This window comes from Schistocerca nitens, chromosome 2 (genome assembly GCF_023898315.1).
Source record: "Schistocerca nitens isolate TAMUIC-IGC-003100 chromosome 2, iqSchNite1.1, whole genome shotgun sequence".
Taxonomy (NCBI): domain Eukaryota; kingdom Metazoa; phylum Arthropoda; class Insecta; order Orthoptera; family Acrididae; genus Schistocerca; species Schistocerca nitens.
This window is the reverse complement of record NC_064615.1, coordinates 580,420,119-580,439,775: the sequence shown is the minus strand read 5'-3', so window position 1 is coordinate 580,439,775 and position 19,657 is coordinate 580,420,119. Positions and strand designations below refer to the sequence as shown.

Here is a 19,657-nt window from a genome sequence, read left to right as displayed (position 1 = left end):
TTGGTCCTGGATGGTTTTGTAGCTTGGGTTAGTGACCGGCGCGTCATCAGTGTAGCAAATAACAGTTCCAGTGATGGCCTTTATGGCTGTATCCATTGGATTCTGATATCGAGGGAATTAGAAAGATTACTGGATGATTTATGAAAGTAAGTACTGCCTTTAGTGGCCTCACTTTCTTTACCTGCTCTTTTCCTTAACTCTTATATGCTCTCCACCCGGCTGATGAAGTGAAGCACGTATTTCCGAATGGGGCACAAATTATTTAATAAGCTTCCACAGTACGTGTGTTTCCATTCCATGATTAATGTGATTTGAAGAGAAGTAATAAAATGAGCTCTAACATATCATTGTACGTTGAAACGAAACAAATTGCTGCTGCATACAAGAGCAGTACCTGAATAAGCACTCAAACAAAAAGTGTACGAATGGCTAGTTTCTCTCCCATTCTATGGCATAAAAGATTATTCCAAATGTAATATATTTTTTTAGTATCAATGACATGGCTCGTTTTCTTTGAATTAACAGTTATATATATGCCTGACGTTGTCTATTGCTGTAATGGCCGAATGACAATAAAGTTACTATTATTATTATTATTATTATTACCAACGTAATTTAATTCATTGTCTTAAAATAAATTAGAATTTGCTGTTTTGTTGTTTCTCTGGCGGTTGTCGTTTCTACAAATTAACTGCAGGTGGTAACATAACTGTGACTTTGCTGGCACCACTGACCAGTCAGCGAAAATACGCCGGTAATATTTGTGCGGTTGTGAGATTTTGTCGGTCTTATCGGTGACATTCCAGCACAACTTCCCTTATTATCATCTTACTTGAGTGTACTCGAGTGGGCGTATTTAAGCTCCACGTAAACAACAGGCTAATGAGGTAACAGCCAATGCGGAAGTAAACATAGCGCCACTTTACGTCAGGTTTGTTCAACTTATAGGCGGTGCTGTGAGTATTGGAAACGAGGATATAAGGGTGACCAAGCATTAGGACTGATTGTTTGGTTTGCAAAGTTTTAGTTGAAGTGAGCTAAAATCACGTAAAAGAGAAAACTAGCCGCGCGGGATTCGCCGAGCGGTCTCAGGCGCTGCAGTCATGAATTGTGCCTCTGGTCCCGGCGAAGGTTCGAGTCCTCCCTCGGGCATGTGTGTGTGTGTTTGTCCTTAGGCTGATTTAGGTTAAGTAGTGTGTAAGCTTAGGGACTGATGACCTTAGCAGTAAGTCACAGAAGTTGATCATAATTGACAAATTTATTACTCTTCTACAACTGCTTCTGGCTCAAACATTTGTGTTGATTGTGACTCAGATAATGCAGTATCTGTTGAGAAGTCTATTGAAGACGATCCGAAAATAATTGCAGTTAAAAATACCGCCGGCAACAACGACGCCACTGATCATGTTGGCGACATCTGCGTAACACACGAAACAGGGAAAGAGCCGTAGACAAATACACCCTTCGAAAAGGTAAATAAAACCTCCAATGACTTGGAATCTTCACGAATAAGACATGAGGGATAAAGAAAAGTATCAAATTCTTGATATGGGACCGTTACAGCCTTCAGGACCATTTCCTAGATATCCCCACCAGAACAACAGGTGTTTCTCAACATTTTACTATGTTTCAGTTTCGAAGTATGGACCAGTTAATAGTTTTTGGCTGTGTTATTCCAAAATTCTAAATGCTGCGTATTATCAACCTTGCAGTTTGTTTGCTTCGCAAAGGAATAATTTATGGTGTACGGGTAATGGAAACTGGCAGCACTTATCAAAAAGAATTGTAGAACCCATACGGAAGCATGTGCTGCGTGCAAACTTTGCAAACAATAATACTATCGACAAGGAAGTTGAAAATGAAATACCTAAAGAAGCGTAGTTTTGTAAAATGGTTCTTATAAGGATATTCGAAATCACACTTAGCAAAAAGTTCATAGGCTTTCATAAGACATCGAGAGAACTGAAGTCAGGAGGAACGAAACCTCTTTTCTGTCCGTTGTAGAGCTTGTCGCACGGTGTGATCCTACTTTACAAGTTTTGGATATACTCAAAGGTAACCGTTTTCACTTTAAGAATTTTTTAGCATTTTATTTTTTCAGTTGTTTGCATTCGAAAACATTTTTAAAATCACGCCCTTTTGTTTGTAGGATCTGCAAGTAATATGAGTCCAACAATTCAAAATGAAATATTAAGTGCTTGAAATAACCTGCTAGAACAAATTAAGAGTATCACAGTTTTTCGCCATCGCAATGGGCACTACATACGATATATTGTAGGTAGGTCAGCTAAGCATTGATCAGAGACATACAGTAATAATCAGATCGGAAAATGGACAGCCATTCGATTTAGAAGTAAAAGACTTATTTCTAGATCTTTATGCAGTCGTCATACATTTAGTCAAGCAAGTAACGAAAAATTATTTCCAATTGACAAAAATATTGATGGGGTCAGTGTCATGAGTAATGTTTATAATGGTGTAAAAGCCAATAAAAATAAAAATTCTGCCAAATGCGAAGTATGTACATTGCGCCAGTCATAATTTGAATTTAGTGATAAATAATGCCATAATTTTTTTCTCCCCTGCAGTGAAATGACTTCATGGGAGATACTTAAATTTTGGCCTGCCATCCACTGATTGTGAGTAACCTCTATTGTGTCAATGATCTGGGCATATTTGTTCAGTGAACATTCTGCTCCATACAACTTCATTATTGTGCACCAAATGCACACGCTGACCAAGTTGGGGCATAATGTACTGCATTGACATTCAGAAGAAGCAGGGTTTGGATTCCTACACAGCAAGATATGACTTTTCTTTGGTGTCCCTAAATTCATTAAGGTGGATTAAAAGGTGGTTCTTTTGAGCATTACATGGCAGGTTTCGTTTCTACTTCTAGTGTTGTGGTTATGAGTTCATCCTAGATTCACTATTGTTATTAACCACAAATACCATTACGGAGTATATGCATTGGCTTGTGAGCATTGAGAATCCCTAGGTCCCTGAAAAGGCTTCTGCAACACATTTGTTTGTAATGTTAACACAGCATTCTTTTTGCAGACGTCTAACTTTTTTCCCCCCCACATCACCTGCAGTTCGGCAGAGCACTATGCCATAGGACTGAACTCAGTGAAAGTATGCTGACAACCTTGTCTGCAGATCAACAGTCAAGAGAGTGTCTGATGCAACGCAGCAGTTCTTCGTTTTCACAAATGATACCGTGATCATCATCAAATTTTAAGAATTTGATATATCTGCTGTGATTTAATTTAATTTAATAATATTTCTCTTCATAGAATTTGTTTCCTTGAGAGTATCATCAGAGAGAATGTTAAGTAAACTCGGAGAAAGGCTACAACATTGTTTAAGAGCTAGATTATTTTTTAATTTTTGCAGCTGTGCCAACATATTTTTTGTTAATTTTTTTTATAAAGGTTTTTGACAAACACCATCTGATTGATAGTCTGCAAACCAATGTGAAGTGCAGGGCAGTGGGTACTTCCTATTGTACCAGTTATTATGGATTCTACATTTTCCATTCACATATTGAGTGTGTAGAAAATATTTAAACACCTCTGTGCATGCTTAACTTGTCTAATGTTGTCATAGTGTTTGCTATGGGAATGAAAGTTCTTCGTTCTCCTTGGCTTGTGCCTCTCATCAGTTCACCTGGCGTGCCCTCGGGATGCACAACCACCCTGACAGTATTTCAAGAATGGACTGATATGGATGTACCAGTGTTCTCCTCTGAGGCACCATAATTCTAGGAACATGTACCCAATTCTAAATGTTGCCTAGAAGTATGTGCACATTTATTGAAGTGTTTGTGGACCTGTGTCTTATCTGATGAACCATAGCGTACAAAGATGCAGGGCAAACCTGGTACAAGTTACCTGCAGCGTAAGGAGGAAAGGAATTTAACACTGCATTGATGATTCAGTCATTGGGGGTGGATCACAATCTTGAATTGGCTAAGGATGGGGAAGAAATTTGGGTGTCTTTCCAGTGGAACCATCGCTACATTCCTCTTAAGTGATTTACAGAAACTAAAAAGTCACTTACATCTAGGTCCCTTTCAACATTTGGACATCTTCACTTACTGCAGCTTATCAATGTCTGTAATAGTCTGTACGCTGGAGAAATGCAGCCTTAACACTGCCGTGACAGACTATTGGCAACCTCTGAGGGGCACTCATCCAGTATGGGAAACATTATTTCAAATGTTGCTGGAAACCTATTTCACAGTAGCAAGAGCTGCTGTGCAGCCAGTGTTGCTACATGAGGGCATTACACCCCATAAATATATTTTGCAAGGCACCAGCTTTGTACCAGTTTCACAGTACACCTCGTATCCTGATGATTGTGACACGTCATACTGTTGCCAGGTAAATAGCATACATTGACGCCATACCTCAGGACATTTCAGAGAAGTCGTAGACCCTGTCACTCGTGAATGTGAATTTATAAATTGTATTAAAATTTTTGCAACCTGATATTTCAAGTTTTACACCATTTTATTGTGTTGCATTTAAACAAAATATACTTCTTTCATTTCTTTTAAGGTCCCAGAGATTCCTATTAGCGGTATTGTTGTTCGGGTCTTTAGTCCAGAGACTGGTTTGATGCACCTCTCCATGCTACTCTATCCTGTGCAAGGTTCTTCATCTCCCAGTACCTACTGCAACCTACATCCTTCTGAATCTGTTTAGTGTATTCATCTCTTGGTTTCCCTCTATGATTTTTACCCTCCACGCTGCCCTCCAATACTAAATTGGTGATCCCTTGATGCCTCAGAATATGCCCTACCAACCGAACCCTTCTTCTAGTCAAGTTGTGCCATAAATTTCTCTTCTCTCCAGTTCTATTCAATACATCCTCATTAGTTATGTATATATGGATACAATTCATATATTGTAAATGTCAAATTTAATTTCTGATTATGTCCCTGAACAGTACTGTTTGCTCCAGCACTTACTCGAATACTATACTCTTCCGTCATGGACAAATAAAGTACTATTGTAGAAAGGCACCATTCCTTGTTGTTATTGATACATATATATGTATGCTGTCATATGGTAAGTGTATATAGCAGTTGGGCTTTTGAACAAGGTTTGATTAACAATCGTGCATTAAAATTATTCCCCACTGAACACGGGAAAAGTGAGGTTTCCATAAAAAAAAATCACAAAAATTAAAACTTCAGGTTGGAGTTGTTCACAAAAATGTAAGAAAGTTGACACAGGTGTAGCAAAAACAAAGAAAACAATTTGAAGATGAAATGTCCTTAGTTAAGCACTGTTTCTTGAGTGAGATGATGAAACATTTCCATATCTTCCTCTTGTTTCAAATGTAGTGACAGTAAAAGTATAACTGCAAATGTAACTTCCTTTTGTAACCTCTGTTGTCACATTCACTGCGGTATAAAATTAATATCGGAAGTTCTTGGTCTGGCAGTCAATAACTGGGTATTTTAGTTAAGTGATTCATTTACTTTTTGATGTAATACTCTTTTAGGTCAATGAAGCCCATCCAACATTTTCCAGTAAGCACACATATTCCACTTGTGAAATGCTATTCTAGGTCACAAAATATCCAGATGTGGTTGTTCAGCTTATTTTCTAGAATCAAAATATTTTCCAGGCACCATTTTCCTTAGATGTGAAAATAGCAGATCTTAGAGGGTGACAAATCTGCTGAGATGAATAAAGTAGATGTTCCAACATCAAAAATTAGCTTTTTGGACAGATGCATTTTTCTGAAGAAATTTAATTTTTTTTTTAGAATCCAGTCTTTATTTTTTTAAACCTGTTGGCTCATAAGAATTGTGTAGTTTTTGTCAATATTTTTGTACACTTTGCAAGATAATCAAGAAAAAGACTCCCTTTGTTTGTGGAAAGCACTTGCCATAAGCATTCCCTACCTGCAGCCATGCTCTGCAAACCACAGTGAAGTGTATGGCAGAGGGTACATTCCACTGTACCAATTACACCTCATAGAAATTTTATCGCCAAATTTTCTGTAATAAAAGAAAGAATTCTCTCAATCTATTATAAGACTTCTAAGTCTGAAAGTCTTTTTATCTTTCTTTTTTTCTTTTTGCTTAGTCCAGAGTTTTACATTTCTAAACATTTAAAGAAAATTGCCAATCTTTTCACCGTTTTGAAATCATCTCAAAATCTGAATGAATCTTAGTTTTTATCAGGCAGTACTTCATTATAGATGACTGTATCATCTTCAAAAAGTCTGAAATTAATATTAATATTGTCCACAGGGTCATTAATTTATAACATGAACGGCAGAGATCCCAACTCACTCGCCTGGGGCACTCCTGAAAAGATCTGCTGATGACTCTTTATCCAAGACATGTTGCATCCGCCCCACAAAGAAATCCTCAATCCAGGCACAAATTTTGCTGCATACTCCATATGATAATATTTTTGGTTATGAACATAGACGTGGAACTGATTTAGATGCTTTTTGTAAATCGAAGATGACTGCATCAATCTGACTGTCTTGATTAATGGTTCTTTTTTTTTTCAGTATGTTGTTGTTGTTGTTGTTGTTGTTGTTGTGGTCTTCAGTACTGAGACTGGTTTGATGCAGCTCTCCATGCTACTCTATGCTGTGCAAGCTTCTTCATCTCCCAATAAGTACTGCAGCCTACATCTTTCTGAATCTGCTTAGTGTATTCATCTCTTGGTCTCCCTCTACGATTTTTACCCTCCACGCTGCCCTCCAATGCTAAATTTGTGATCCCTTGATGCCTCAGAACATGTTCTACCAACCGATCCCTTCTTCTAGTCAAGTTGTGCCACAAACTCGTCTTCTCCCCAATCCTATTCAATACTTCCTCATTAGTTACGTGATCTACCCATCTAATCTTCAGCATTCTTCTGTAGCACCACATTTCAAAGGCTTCTATTCCCTTCTTGTCCAAACTATTTATCGTCCATGTTTCACTTCCATACATGGCTACACTCTATACATATACTTTCAGAAACGACTTCCTGACATTTAAATCTATACTCGATGTTAACAAATTTCTCTTCTTCAGAAACGCTTTCCTTGCCATTGCCAGTCTACATTTTATATCATGTCTACTTCGGCCATCATCAGTTACTTTGCTCCCCAAATAGCAAAACTCATTTACTACTTTAAGTGTCTCATTTCCTAATCTAATTCCCTCAGCATCGCCCGACTTAATTTGACTACATTCTATTATTCTCGTTTTGCTTTTGTTGTTGTTCATCTTATATCCTCCCTTTAAGACAGTGTCTATTCCGTTCAACTGCTCTTCCAAGTCCTTTGCTGTCTCTGACAGAATTACAATGTCATCGGCGAACCTTGAAGTTTTTATTTCGTCTCCATGGATTTTAATACATACTCCGAATTTTTCTTTTGTTTCCTTCACTGCTTGCTCAATATACAGATTGAATAACATTGGGGAGAGTCTACAACCCTGTCTCACTCCCTTCCCAACCACTGCTTCCGTTTCATGCCCCTCAACTCTTATAACTACTATTTGATTTCTATACAAATTGTAAATAGCCTTTTGCTCCCTGTATTTTACCGCTGCCACCTTCAGAATTTGAGAGAGAGTATTCCAGGCAACATTGTCAAAAGCTTTCTCTAAGTCTACAAATGCTAGAAATGTAGGTTTGCCTTTCCTTAATCTAGCTTCTAACAAGGGAACCTCCCCATCGCACCCCCCTCAGATTTAGCTTTAAGTTCGAACAGTGGATAGGCCTTGAAAAACTGAACACAGATCGATCGAGAAAACAGGAAGAAGTTGTGTGGAACTATGAAAAAAAAATTAGCAAAATATACGAACTGAGTAGTCCACGTGCAACAAATGCAACTTCAAGGGTGATTTGCAGTCAGGAGCGCCATGGTCCTGTGGTTAGCATGAGCAGCTGCGGAATGAGAAGTCAATGGTTCAAGTCCTCCCCGAGAGAAAAATTTATTTTCTTTATTTTCGCAAAGTAATGATCTGTCCGTTCGTTCACTGACGTCTCTGTTCACTGTAATAAGTTTAGTGTCTGTGTTTTGCGACTGCACCGCAAAACCGTGCGATTAGTAGACGAAAGGACGTGCCTCTCCAATGGAAACTGAAAACATTTCATCGCAAGGTCATAGGTCAACCGATTCCTCCACAGGAAAACACGTCTGATATATTCTATACGATGCTGTTGACGGCATGTGCGTCACATGACAGTAATATGTTGTCGACCCACCTAACTTGTACACTTGGCGAATGGGTAAAAAGATTCTTCTACCTTGCACGATTTAGGTTTTCTTGTGGATGTGATTATCACTCCCAAAAAAGTGATCGCATCGGACGGACAGATAATAATTGTCTGAAAACAAAACATTAAAATTTTCGGTCGAGGGAAGACTTTAACCAAGGACCTCTCACCTCACAGCTGCTCACGCTAACCACAGGACCACGGCACTCCTGACTGCAAATCACCCTTGAAGATGCATATGTTACACGTGGACTACTCAGTTCGTATATTTTGCTAATTTTTTTCATAGTTCCACACAACTTCTTCCTGTTTTCTTGATTCATCTGTGTTCAGTTTTTCAAGGCCTATCCACTCTGCCAACTTATAACTAAATCTGAGGGGGGTGCGATGGGGAGGTTCCCTTGTAAGATAAGTCGTAGGGTCAGTATTGCCTCACGTGTTCCAATATTTCTACAGACTCCAAACTGATCTTCCCCAAGGTCGGCTTCTACATCTGTAAACAATTCGCGTTAGTATTTTGCAGCAGTGACTTACTAAACTGACAGTTCGGTAATTTTCACATCTGTCAACACCTACTTTCTTTGGGATTGGAATTATTATATTCTTCTTGAAGTCTGAGGGTATTTCGCCTGTCTCATACTTTTGCTCACCAGTTTTGCCAGGACTGGCTCTCCCAAGGCTGTCAGTAGTTCTAATGAAATGTTGTCTACTCCCGGGGCCTTGTTCCGACTTAGGTCTTTCAGTGCTCTATCAAATTCTTCACGTAGTATCATATCTCCCATTTCATCTTCATCTACATCCTCTTCCATTTCCATAATATTGTCCTCAAGAACATCACCCTTGTATAGTCCCTCTATGTACTCCTTCCACCTTTCTGCTTTCCCTTCTTTGCTTAGAACTGGGTTTCCATCTGAGCCCTTGATATTCATAAAAGTGGTTCTCTTTTCTCCAAAGGTCTCTTTAATTTTCCTGTCGGCAGTATCTATCTTACCCCTAGTGATGTAAGCCTCTACATCCTTACATTTGTCCTCTAGCCATGCATGCTTAGCCATTTTGCACTTCCTGTCGATCTCATTTTTGAGACGTTTGTATTCCTTTTTGCCTGCTTCATTTACTGCATTTTTATATTTTCTCCTTTCATCAATTAAATTCAGTATTTCTTTTGTCACCCAAGGATTTCTACCAGCCCTCGTCTTTTTACCTACTTGATCCTCTGCTGCCTTCACCACCTCATCTCTCAAACCTATCCATTCTTCTTCTACTGTATTTCTTTCCCCCATTCTTGTCAATTGTTCCTTTATGCTCTTCCTGAAACTCTCTACAACCTCTGGTTCCTTCAGTTTATCCAGGTCCCACCTCCTCAAATTCCCACCTTTTTGCAGTTTCTTCAGTTTTAATCTACAGTTCATAACCAATAGATTGTGGTCAGAGTCCACATCTGCCCCTGGAAATGTCTTACAATTTAAAACCTGGTTCCTAAATCTCTGTCTTACCATTATATAATCTATCTGATATCTTCTAGTATCTCCAGGGTTCTTCCATGTATACAACCTTCTATCATGATTCTTGAACCAAGTGTTAGTAATGATTAAGTTATGCTCTGTGCAAAATTCTACCAGGCGGCTTCCTGTTTCATTTCTTAGCACCAATCCATATGCACCTACTATGTTTCCTTCTCTCCCTTTTCCTACTCTCTAATTCTAATCACCCATGACTATTAAATTTTCGTCTCCCTTCACTACCTGAATAATTTCTTTTATCTCATCATACATTTCATCAATTTCTTTGTCATCTGCAGAGGTAGTTGGCATAGAAACTTGTACTACTGTTGTAGGCATGGGCTTCGTGTCTATCTTGGCCACAATAATGCGTTCACTATGTTGTTTGTAGTAGCTTACCCGAACTCCTATTTTTTTATTCATTATTAAACCTACTCCTGCATTACCCCTATTTGATTTTGTATTTATGATCCTGTATTCGCCTGACCAAAAATCTTGTTCCTCCTGCCACCAAACTTCACTAATTCCCACTATATCTAACTTTAACCTATCCATTTCCCTTTTTAAATTTTCTAACCTACCTGCCCGCTTAAGGGATCTGACATTCCACGCTCCGATCCATAGAACGCCAGTTTTCTTTCTCCTGATAACGACGTCCTCCTGAGTAATCCCACCCGGAGATCCGAATGGGGGGACTATTTTACCTCTGGAATATTTTACCCAAGAGGACGCCATCATCATTTATCCATACACCAAAGCTGCATGCCCTCGGGAAAAATTACGGCTGTAGTTTCCCCTTGTTTTCAGCCGTTCGCAGTACCAGCACAGCAAGGCCGTTTTGGTTAATGTTACAAGGCCAGATCAGTCAATCATCCAGACTGTTGCCCGTGCAACTACTGAAAAGGCTGCTGCCCCTCTTCAGGAACCATACGTTTGTCTGGCCTCTCAACAGATACCCCTCCATTGTGGTTGCACCTACGGTACGGCTATCTGTGTTGCTGAGGCATGCAAGCCTCCCCACCAACGGCAAGGTCTATGGCTCATGGTTCAGTATGGCATATAAGAAAATTATGTTGGGTATCTCGATATCTGTGTTTTTGAAATCCATGCTCATTTGCCTGTAGGAGGTAATTCTGTTTGAGATATTCCATTATATTTAAGCTGAGAATGTGTTCTAAGATTCAACAACAAATGAACTTTCCAGCAGATGAAACTGACTTTATCGTTTCTGTGCAGCTTTACAAGCTTCCATCCACTGCCGATTCCTCTGACATTACTGGCATGAAGTGGTGGTCACAGTATATCAATGATTCATCAACAGTTACTAATTTCAGCATAAAATCCGTTGTTCCAAAAATTGGAGAGAAATTTGTTTACGCTTCTGCGTATAGTCAGCAGTCAACTAATGTTGTATCCATGTAGCATACAACTTTTCATGGTTAACTTTTTGTTTAAAATGATCTATACTTTTTCTTCTGATATGCCTATAGTATCTATTATATCATAGAGCTTTCATTCTTAATTGTCCAAGAATGTATTATCTACTAAATTGGTGCTTTCAACAGCAGTTGCAGTTTCAAACATCCTACATATTCAAGAGAAGAAAGGCCACATTTCATTTCACGCACTCATTTGTTAGATCTGAAAATGAAGTAACGGACTGCTTAGAAACACTGAAACTTTGGATGGATTTCCAATGGTAATAAATCAATCAGCATAAGACTTTTATGACAACATAGCACTCCAGTTTATCCATTTATACGAAAAACACAGAACACACCTACTGTAAAAGCTGTTTCCGCAGGTCAAGTAGACATTTACCATGCTCCAATGTAAGCAAAACAAGAATTTCAGTGTATCAACATCATATTTGTGCCATGCTAAGAACTTTTCACCTTACCCTTGTATGCTTCAGAGGGTGTCGATAAAATTGGGAATGTAAACATAGCTTTCAGAAAACATATATTGTTTATTTTTATAAAAATATTTTGTCACAATAAATATTACAGAATGATGCTTTGATGATATTTACATGCAGTGTAGCCTCTCGTCACCCATTTTGTAACATTCTTGTCTCTCATTTCATTTTATGGTACAATCACCTATATCTCTAGGAGAGACAGTGTAAAAAAATATTTAAAATTATTTTTAAGTACATCATCAGATATTACTATGAATGATTACAGTAACCAACTGGTTTTGGTTTGATTGCACAACGTTTTTACCAATATAATCAATAAGCTGTTTTATTTCTTCTTAATAATGCCATGTTAGATAAAAAATTGTTTTAAATTTTCCCGTTGCTTTTACTGATGTTATCTCTTTAGGATATAATTCACAATTATTATGTTATAATACATGAAGTCAGTTCTTGTAAACAAATTTAAAAAATATAAAATTACAAAGGCACTTTCAGTCCAAAAATATTTAAAATTCTTCATGTAACGACCAAAAATTGTGTCTGTTAGATAAAAATAAAATAAAAACTGTCATTCTAAAAAGTATGTCAATAATATGCTTGATGGAATAACAATTGGCACACATTCTTAATTAAATAACCGTTCAGAGCCTCTGCATATTTTTCAGTTGGTCTATGCGATATAGTAAAAGTTCTGCGATGTTCACACATCTGTTTCCATGTTCATCAAGATCTGGAAAGGTTTTAATAAATAGGTCAATCCACATACTTCAAAATATTGAAATTCTAAACATTTACAAATATGAAACTTATTTATACACACATAAAGTTAGTTATTTTTTTAATTTCTAAATAATTTTTTTCAGCTAGGACCACAACCAATACACAGTTATTGAATGAAATCTTTTTCCTTTAACTATGCTGTGCAAGAAAGACAAAAGTATTTGCAGTCAAAGTATGTGCAGTAAATTTTGGCCTCGGTTTATCAATATGTACATATCATTTATAATAACAAAGTATAACATGTGATCAAAGAATATGGTGAATGAATTTCTTTAGCAGCAACTGCTGATGCTAAAACCATTTCATGTCATTTGTCTGATACTCTGATATGTTGGCACAGGCAGTGTCAAGTTGGGACATGTTTTAACTTGTCAAAGGTCAGTATGTAGATACGCTAGAGTGAAGTTGCGTTTACCACGTTTGTCATGCATCATGAATTTTGAGCAATGTGGGAACACTTAAGTTCTTATTCAAGTTGCAAAAAAGTGCCAAAGGAACTCATGAAATGTTGATGACACTGTAACTCTGTAGATTGTTTACAAGTGGTGTGAGTGATTGAAAAGCAAAACTGAGTCGGTAGAAGACTAGCAATGTTTGGAACATCCACTACTTCAAAAGCAGAAGAAAATGTGCTAAAGTGGCAAAAATTGTTCCTTCAAACAGGCAATTATTTATTCCAGAGCTTACCTATGAACTTAGCATCTTGCATGGGTCCACACAAAGCATTTTAATTAATAATTTGCAAATGAGATGAGTGAGCACAAAATTTGTTCCCAGACATTAGAGTGATGAACAGAAGGAAATCAGTTTGCACAGAGTTGAAAGATAGCCTTCATTCATATCCAGACTTCGTGTCCCAAATCGTAACTGGATATGAAACTTGCATCTAATTATATGATCCTGAGATGGAACTTCAGAGTTCCCAAGAGAAAACCCGTGAATCTCCTTGTCGAAGAAGATTCACTGGATTTCCATTGGGAACTCTGAATTTCCATCTCAAGGTCATATAATTAGATGCAAGTTTCATATCCAGTTATGATTTGGGACATGAAATCTGGATATGAATGAGAACGGTCCTTCAACTCTGTGCAACCTGCAAATGTTGCAGTACACTGCAATGTTTGGAAAATAATGCACAAAGAAAAAGTGGGCCAAAGGCTTCCTCTCACAATTCACATCATGCCAAACCTCGCTTCTGGTTCACAAGTTTTTGGCCGGAAAAAGTGTTCCTGTCTGTCTGCATCTACCTTACTCTCCAGATTTAGCACCATACGACTTCTGGCTCTTTCCAAAAATTACTGTGCTTAAAAAAAAAAAGTTTGATACCATGCCTGACATCAAGAGAGCTACGGCAGAGCACCTGAACACCCTTCCAAAATAAGCCCTCCAGAAATGTTTCCAGACATAGATGCAACATTGGGATAAGTGGATTGCTAGCCAAGGACAGTACTGTGAAGGAGATTAAATCAAATTCCATGTACTTGAATGTGCAGTCATCATTCTGAACAGTTGCTATGAGCCCAAGTCATTGCTATAAAGTGCAAGTTGTCACTAAAAACTAAATATTCACTTCCAGCCCTTAGTTTCTTGTCTCAAAATAATGTGTGGGGCTCTCCACCATCTGCATTATATTGAACTTTAAAGTTAGGGATTCGCAGAGTATGTCCCAACATGAAAAAAATTTCGCAGAATGCACAAAGATCTGCAGAGGATGGCATTTGATGCAGAGATTGGTTTATGGCTTTCAAAATAAGCAAAAGTAATTTATTGCACTTAAATAGATGAAAATCCCACTATTGTTTGATTACATGAGTCACAATTCATCAGTGGAAACATTAACATCATCAAATACCTAGGAGAATGTGCTGGAACAGCTTAAGGAGAAATGACCACATAAAACAAGTCATAGGAAAGTCAGATCCAAGATCAGTTTAATTGGAAGAATTATAAGAAAATATGCTTCATCCACAAAAGAGGTACCTTGCAAAATTCTCCTCCAGTTACAAAGGCAGGTACTACATGAGATATCTGCATTACTAAAGGTTTAAAATTAAATTCTGAGATTGTATATTCTACAAAGAGTTGGGCGACCATTATTCCCTCCCACCTACACTTCATATAAAGACAAAGACAGTAAAATCAGAGCAACTTGAGCTCGTACAAAGACTTACCAACAGCTTTTATTTGCAGATACCAATTGCGAAAGGAAAACAAAGGATAGAAATTGTAGTGGTGTATGTGGTGCCCCTCTCTGCCACACACACACTATAAGATGACCTGCAGAGTATAGATGTGGAAGGAGAAATGATACAGGCAAATTTGTATTTGGTATTGTGAATGCAAGCTCTCCTTAAGCCTAAATAAATATGGATAATATGTATGAACACAAATAAGAAAATGTCAGTCATGTTTGATTGGAATATTAGCAATATATCTATGTGTTTAGTCACAAAAAGTAAACCCTAAAGGGCCAACTGTCCAGAAAAAAATGACACTCTGAAGTGATCAGTGGGTGGTTACAAAGTATTGTGAACAGATCCTCCATGCACAAATAGCCAATGTTCATCATACTACTGTTGCTTTCTCTGTCACTGATGCTAGCTCTTGTCATCCAAATACAGCAAAGCCAAAAAAGTTCAAACAAACATAATATTCACAGCAAATGTGTTTTGGAACAAATAATGAACTTTTTAGATGTGATTTGGAAGAAATAATGTGCATTCTAGATGCATGTAATAAAACTGTGAAACAATTTCAGAACTGATATGTATTAATAATCAGCCAAATGAAAAATGGAGATCTGGAACTGTCTTGAATCATGAGGGCATACATTTACACACAGCCTTTAATCCTGAGCAAACAATTTAGAACTTCAGACAACTCCTTTATAGCCCTTATCTCTCACACACCATAACTCCTACCCTTTCCTTTGCATCTGGAAATGGCTTAAAATGCAAACTTTTAAAGATGGTTTAAGTGCTGAATGCTTCAGCTCTTAACTGTTGAAGACTTGTGCAACTGAATTCTAGATGGAAGATTTAAGTAACTTGCTTTGGGCACCAAAATTGCTAGTAGAGTAAGGATTGTTATGTAGAAAAATGAACAGTACTCATACATTTGTGGATCTTCTAATACCTTTGGGTAGCTGACTTCTGAACAATTCTACTGCCACCAACATACATTTTGTGCAAGGACTGTGAAGACAGGATAAGAGAAATTAGGGCTTGTATGGGAGCATATAGAAAGCAGTTTTTCCCTCACTCCATTTGCTTGTGGAACAAGAAAAGAAATGTCAAGTAGAGGTGCCAGGTGTTTTCCACCATATACTGTAGCCTGTATTGTAACCTGCAGAATATGTATGGAGATGTAGATATATATTTGCATCCTTTGTGATCTTTACTATCCAACTTTTTAAGAAATTCCTTATGTCTAGGGCTATGTCATAAAGGAATGTGAAGGAGATTCTGATTTATTAGATTCACAACATGCGTAACCAAAATCATTTAGTCAGCATTAGAATCTAACAGACTTCTCAACAAGCTCTAGTAGAAGACCCAGAAGATGGCGCCATTATATAGTGTAACTACACATCGCTCTGTCACAAAAAGAAAAAAACAATCAGTTTATTGTGTACACAGTGCAAAAAATGAATTATGAAAGGTATCTTGTGCGTAAAGCACAATTTCTGGCAGCACAAAAAGTGCGCAAAAGTAAATCTAAAACTCATAAACGACGATTCTCCATTGTAATGATACTTGAATTACGTAACCATTACGGCACCTCAACTTAACCTCTCGATACCAACAATATTCTACTGTTTTTCCGTAAAGTAGTTAACATATTTCTGAGACAATGTTCAGATTTGATTTCATTAATGTAGAGGTACTTTGATACATCGATATGTTTATGTTGCAATGATATTATTCTTGTGTGTATTCTTTCTTTTGTCACTATGATCTTTGACGTACTTGTAACTCTGATTTTTGGGCGCGTAAGCGATTATTAGAGAGTTAAAGTCTTGGATGCCATGTTGGAAAGATGCATATTGTAGTCAGATTATAAAATGTATGCATATTGCAGTCAGATTATAAAATGTGAATTTTAACAGTGAGGAAGATGTTTTCAAGTATATTTTGTATTGTGAAGTGATGTTTTGTGTGTTACGTGCCATTGCAACAAAAGCAATAAAAAAGAAATGTAACTTGAATTCGGAGTGCTGATTACTTTTTTTACATCACCATTGTGCTAACTTTCAAAGGTTTAATCTTCAAGAATGGTTTGTGAAGCACATCTATAAAACTTTTGAATATAGCAGAATAAAACCTAGGCCTCTTTGCATCCGAGCTTGGACACATCACCATCTACATTTTCGATGATTGAGCCTCGATTTTACAACGAGACCAGCGTGGGAAACACGAAAAAATGAGTGCCTAGTTTATTCATTATTACATGAAATGACTTTATTAACTGTGCTCTAATGACACCTGCCACATAATAACTTTGTTGTTGCCCGAATATGCAGTATTTAGCAGCGTCAGCAACACCACAATCATTATTAAATTTTTACCTTTGTTGTGGTAGGGTTGTTAGACCATAGGCGTGCCCTCTATGTTTACAAAGTGAAACAACCTACCTAGAAAGTATGATCAAATCGAAGGACGAAATAATCAAACTGCTGCGAAGTGATACTAAATCGCTTAGAAGTGAAATTGTGTTTCTCAGGGAAGCAAACGCGAAGTTACTAAGTAATTTGGCACCCTGTGAAAATTCTAGTAAGCAGCCTACGAATCCTGTGCCTAGTGCGTAAAGGAACATTGAAAATTCTCATGGGCAAAAGACGATCGAAGAAGACGCAGAGTTTTTCATCTGCGGAAAATCTGTTGGTTGGTTGGTTTGGGGAAGGAGACCAGACAGCGTGGTCATCGGTCTCATCGGATTAGGGAAGGATTGGAAAGGAAGTCGGCCGTGCCCTTTCAGAGGAACCATCCTGGAATTTGCCTGGAGTGATTTAGGGAAATCACGGAAAACCTAAATCAGGATGGCCAGACGCGGCATTGAACCGTCGTCCTCCCGAATGCGAGTCCAGTGTTTAACCACTGCGCCACCCCGCTCGGTGGAAAATCTGTAAGCAAATACTGGTGGAAAACAGTGACATATACTAAAAGGGTGAAATGTGAAATTGGTTCACAAAAGCAGATTAACGAAAATGAATTATTTGTCATTGGTGATTCTATATTTAAAAAAAATGTAGTTTCACGAAACTGTGAAATCAGCTCAACAAACATTATAAAATCTCTTCAGTGCAAACCAGTCTACAGCGCTAAAAATGAAAACGACCCGAAGACTAATTACAAAGGTGTTTTTATTCATTCTGGGATGAATTCAATACAAAGCATTAGACAGGAAGAAATTGTAAGTGAGACGAGAAACAACATTCTTTCAGACAAAGCATTGTACACAAACTCAAGACTGGTTATAAGTGGAATTCTGCACAGGTCAGTAAGCAGTTCTTATATATACAACATAAACAGTGCTATCAGGGAATAGTGCAATGAACTCGGCACAGTATTCGTTTACACCAACAAATTTTTAAGTGACAAATGCTTGGGGAAGGATGGCGTGCATTTAAATGGACTAGGCTCAACGAATTTCAGTAAAATAATTATAGACATCTGTAAAATCATTAAGAACAAGGGAAAATGATACCGTATGAAGGGGGTGAAAATTCAAAAGTGAAAATTGAAAATGAAGAGTATCTTCCAGGCAGAAATTCAAATATAAATATAAGTAAAAAGGACAGCAAGGTACAGGACTTGTGTTTAACTCCAAACCTGATGGTATTTCATCAAAATGTATAATCGCTATCCAACAAAGTAAACAAATTTCATATTTTGTTAGAAAATGATGTGAAAAACACTTTTGTATTATGTTTTACTGAACATTGGCTTCACAAAGAGAAATTTCATATGCTATGCATTCCAAATTTTGTATTGTATAAACATGGTGGTAGTTGCATTAATGTTGAAAATAGCATAAATTTTAAATGTATGCCTTACGTAGAAAAATTATCCATAGAGAAAGATATTGAGCTAAATGGGATTGAAATCACGGATGAAAAAATTGCTATAATTTGTCTATACAGGTCTAACTGGTGATGTTAATATCATGTTAAAGAACCTTGAAAGTGTCTTACACAAGACTACACAAAGAAATAGAAAACTAATTATATGTGGGGATTTCAACATTGACTTTGCAAGTGAGTTCAAACAAAAAGCTGCTTTACTGAACCTCTTAGCAACTTTCAATTTAAAGGCTGCTGTAGAAACACCAACACACATCACAAAAACCTCAGCCACAATCCTTGATGAAATATTTACAAATGTGCCATTGAAATATTCAACACAAACTCCCAGGCTTTTTGGAGACCACACAGCCCAAGAAATTAGTATAAGATTAGGAAAACAGTTTGGTTCAACTGAATGTCTAACATCTACATCTAGGAAGTAAAATGACCAGAATATACATTTCCTTTACTATCTGAGTAAAGAAACTTGGGAAGACATCTATTTATGTAAAAGTACAAATGATAAGTTCAACAAACTCCTAAATAGCTGTAGCTATTATTTTGAACTTTGGTTTCCACTCCATAAAAAGATAGTCACAAAAAAGGATCTGAAAATAAAATGGGTCACAACAGGGATATAAATATCTGCGAAGAAAGAGAGATAACTTCATGAAATATCTAGACAGAGCACAACACATCCTCAGAATTTGATTCCTATTTTAAGAAGTGATAAAAGAAGCAAAAAGAATGGCAAATAGCTCCTTCATAGAAAATGAACCAAATAAAACGAAAGCCACATGGGACATTGTAAGGCACGAAACAGGAGTAAAATGGAGAGAATACTATAATGTCAAACTGAATGAAAACTCTTCTGTAATATCTGATCCCCAGCAGACAGCAAATAATTTTAACTCATATTTCTCTGAGGCAGCTGAAATTCTGGTGAAGCAAAACTTTTAATATGCTGCCACTGCAAATCATATTAAAACTATCCCTAGTAACAAGTCTCTCTTCCCATATCCAACAGATGAACAGGAAATGCTAAAAACAATAGGGGAGCTAAAATCAAAATTTTCCTCTCGTACTGACAACATATCAGACCATATCATTGAAAAATGTGCACCCTTAGTAGTTAGGCCCTGGTAGA

General features: G+C 37.3%; 1 protein-coding gene and 1 long non-coding RNA gene across 4 annotated transcripts in view; one reads left to right on the top strand and one right to left on the bottom strand.

Annotated features, from left to right (window-relative positions):
* Positions 1-1,721: 1,721 nt before the first annotated feature.
* On the top strand, positions 1,722-11,850 carry LOC126236639 (uncharacterized). Its single transcript, XR_007544968.1, has 3 exons — positions 1,722-2,055; positions 2,150-2,278; positions 11,311-11,850. It is a non-coding gene; the product is annotated as an uncharacterized LOC126236639 (long non-coding RNA).
* LOC126236637 (stimulator of interferon genes protein homolog) overlaps positions 11,695-19,657 on the bottom strand; it is a 351,257-nt gene continuing 343,294 nt past the window's right edge. For all 3 annotated transcript variants that reach the window (XM_049946092.1, XM_049946090.1, XM_049946091.1), the window contains one exon: positions 11,695-12,396. In XM_049946092.1, coding sequence (XP_049802049.1) covers positions 12,308-12,396 — 89 coding nt within the window. In that variant the 3' untranslated portion in view covers positions 11,695-12,307. The remainder of the gene's footprint in view (positions 12,397-19,657) is intronic.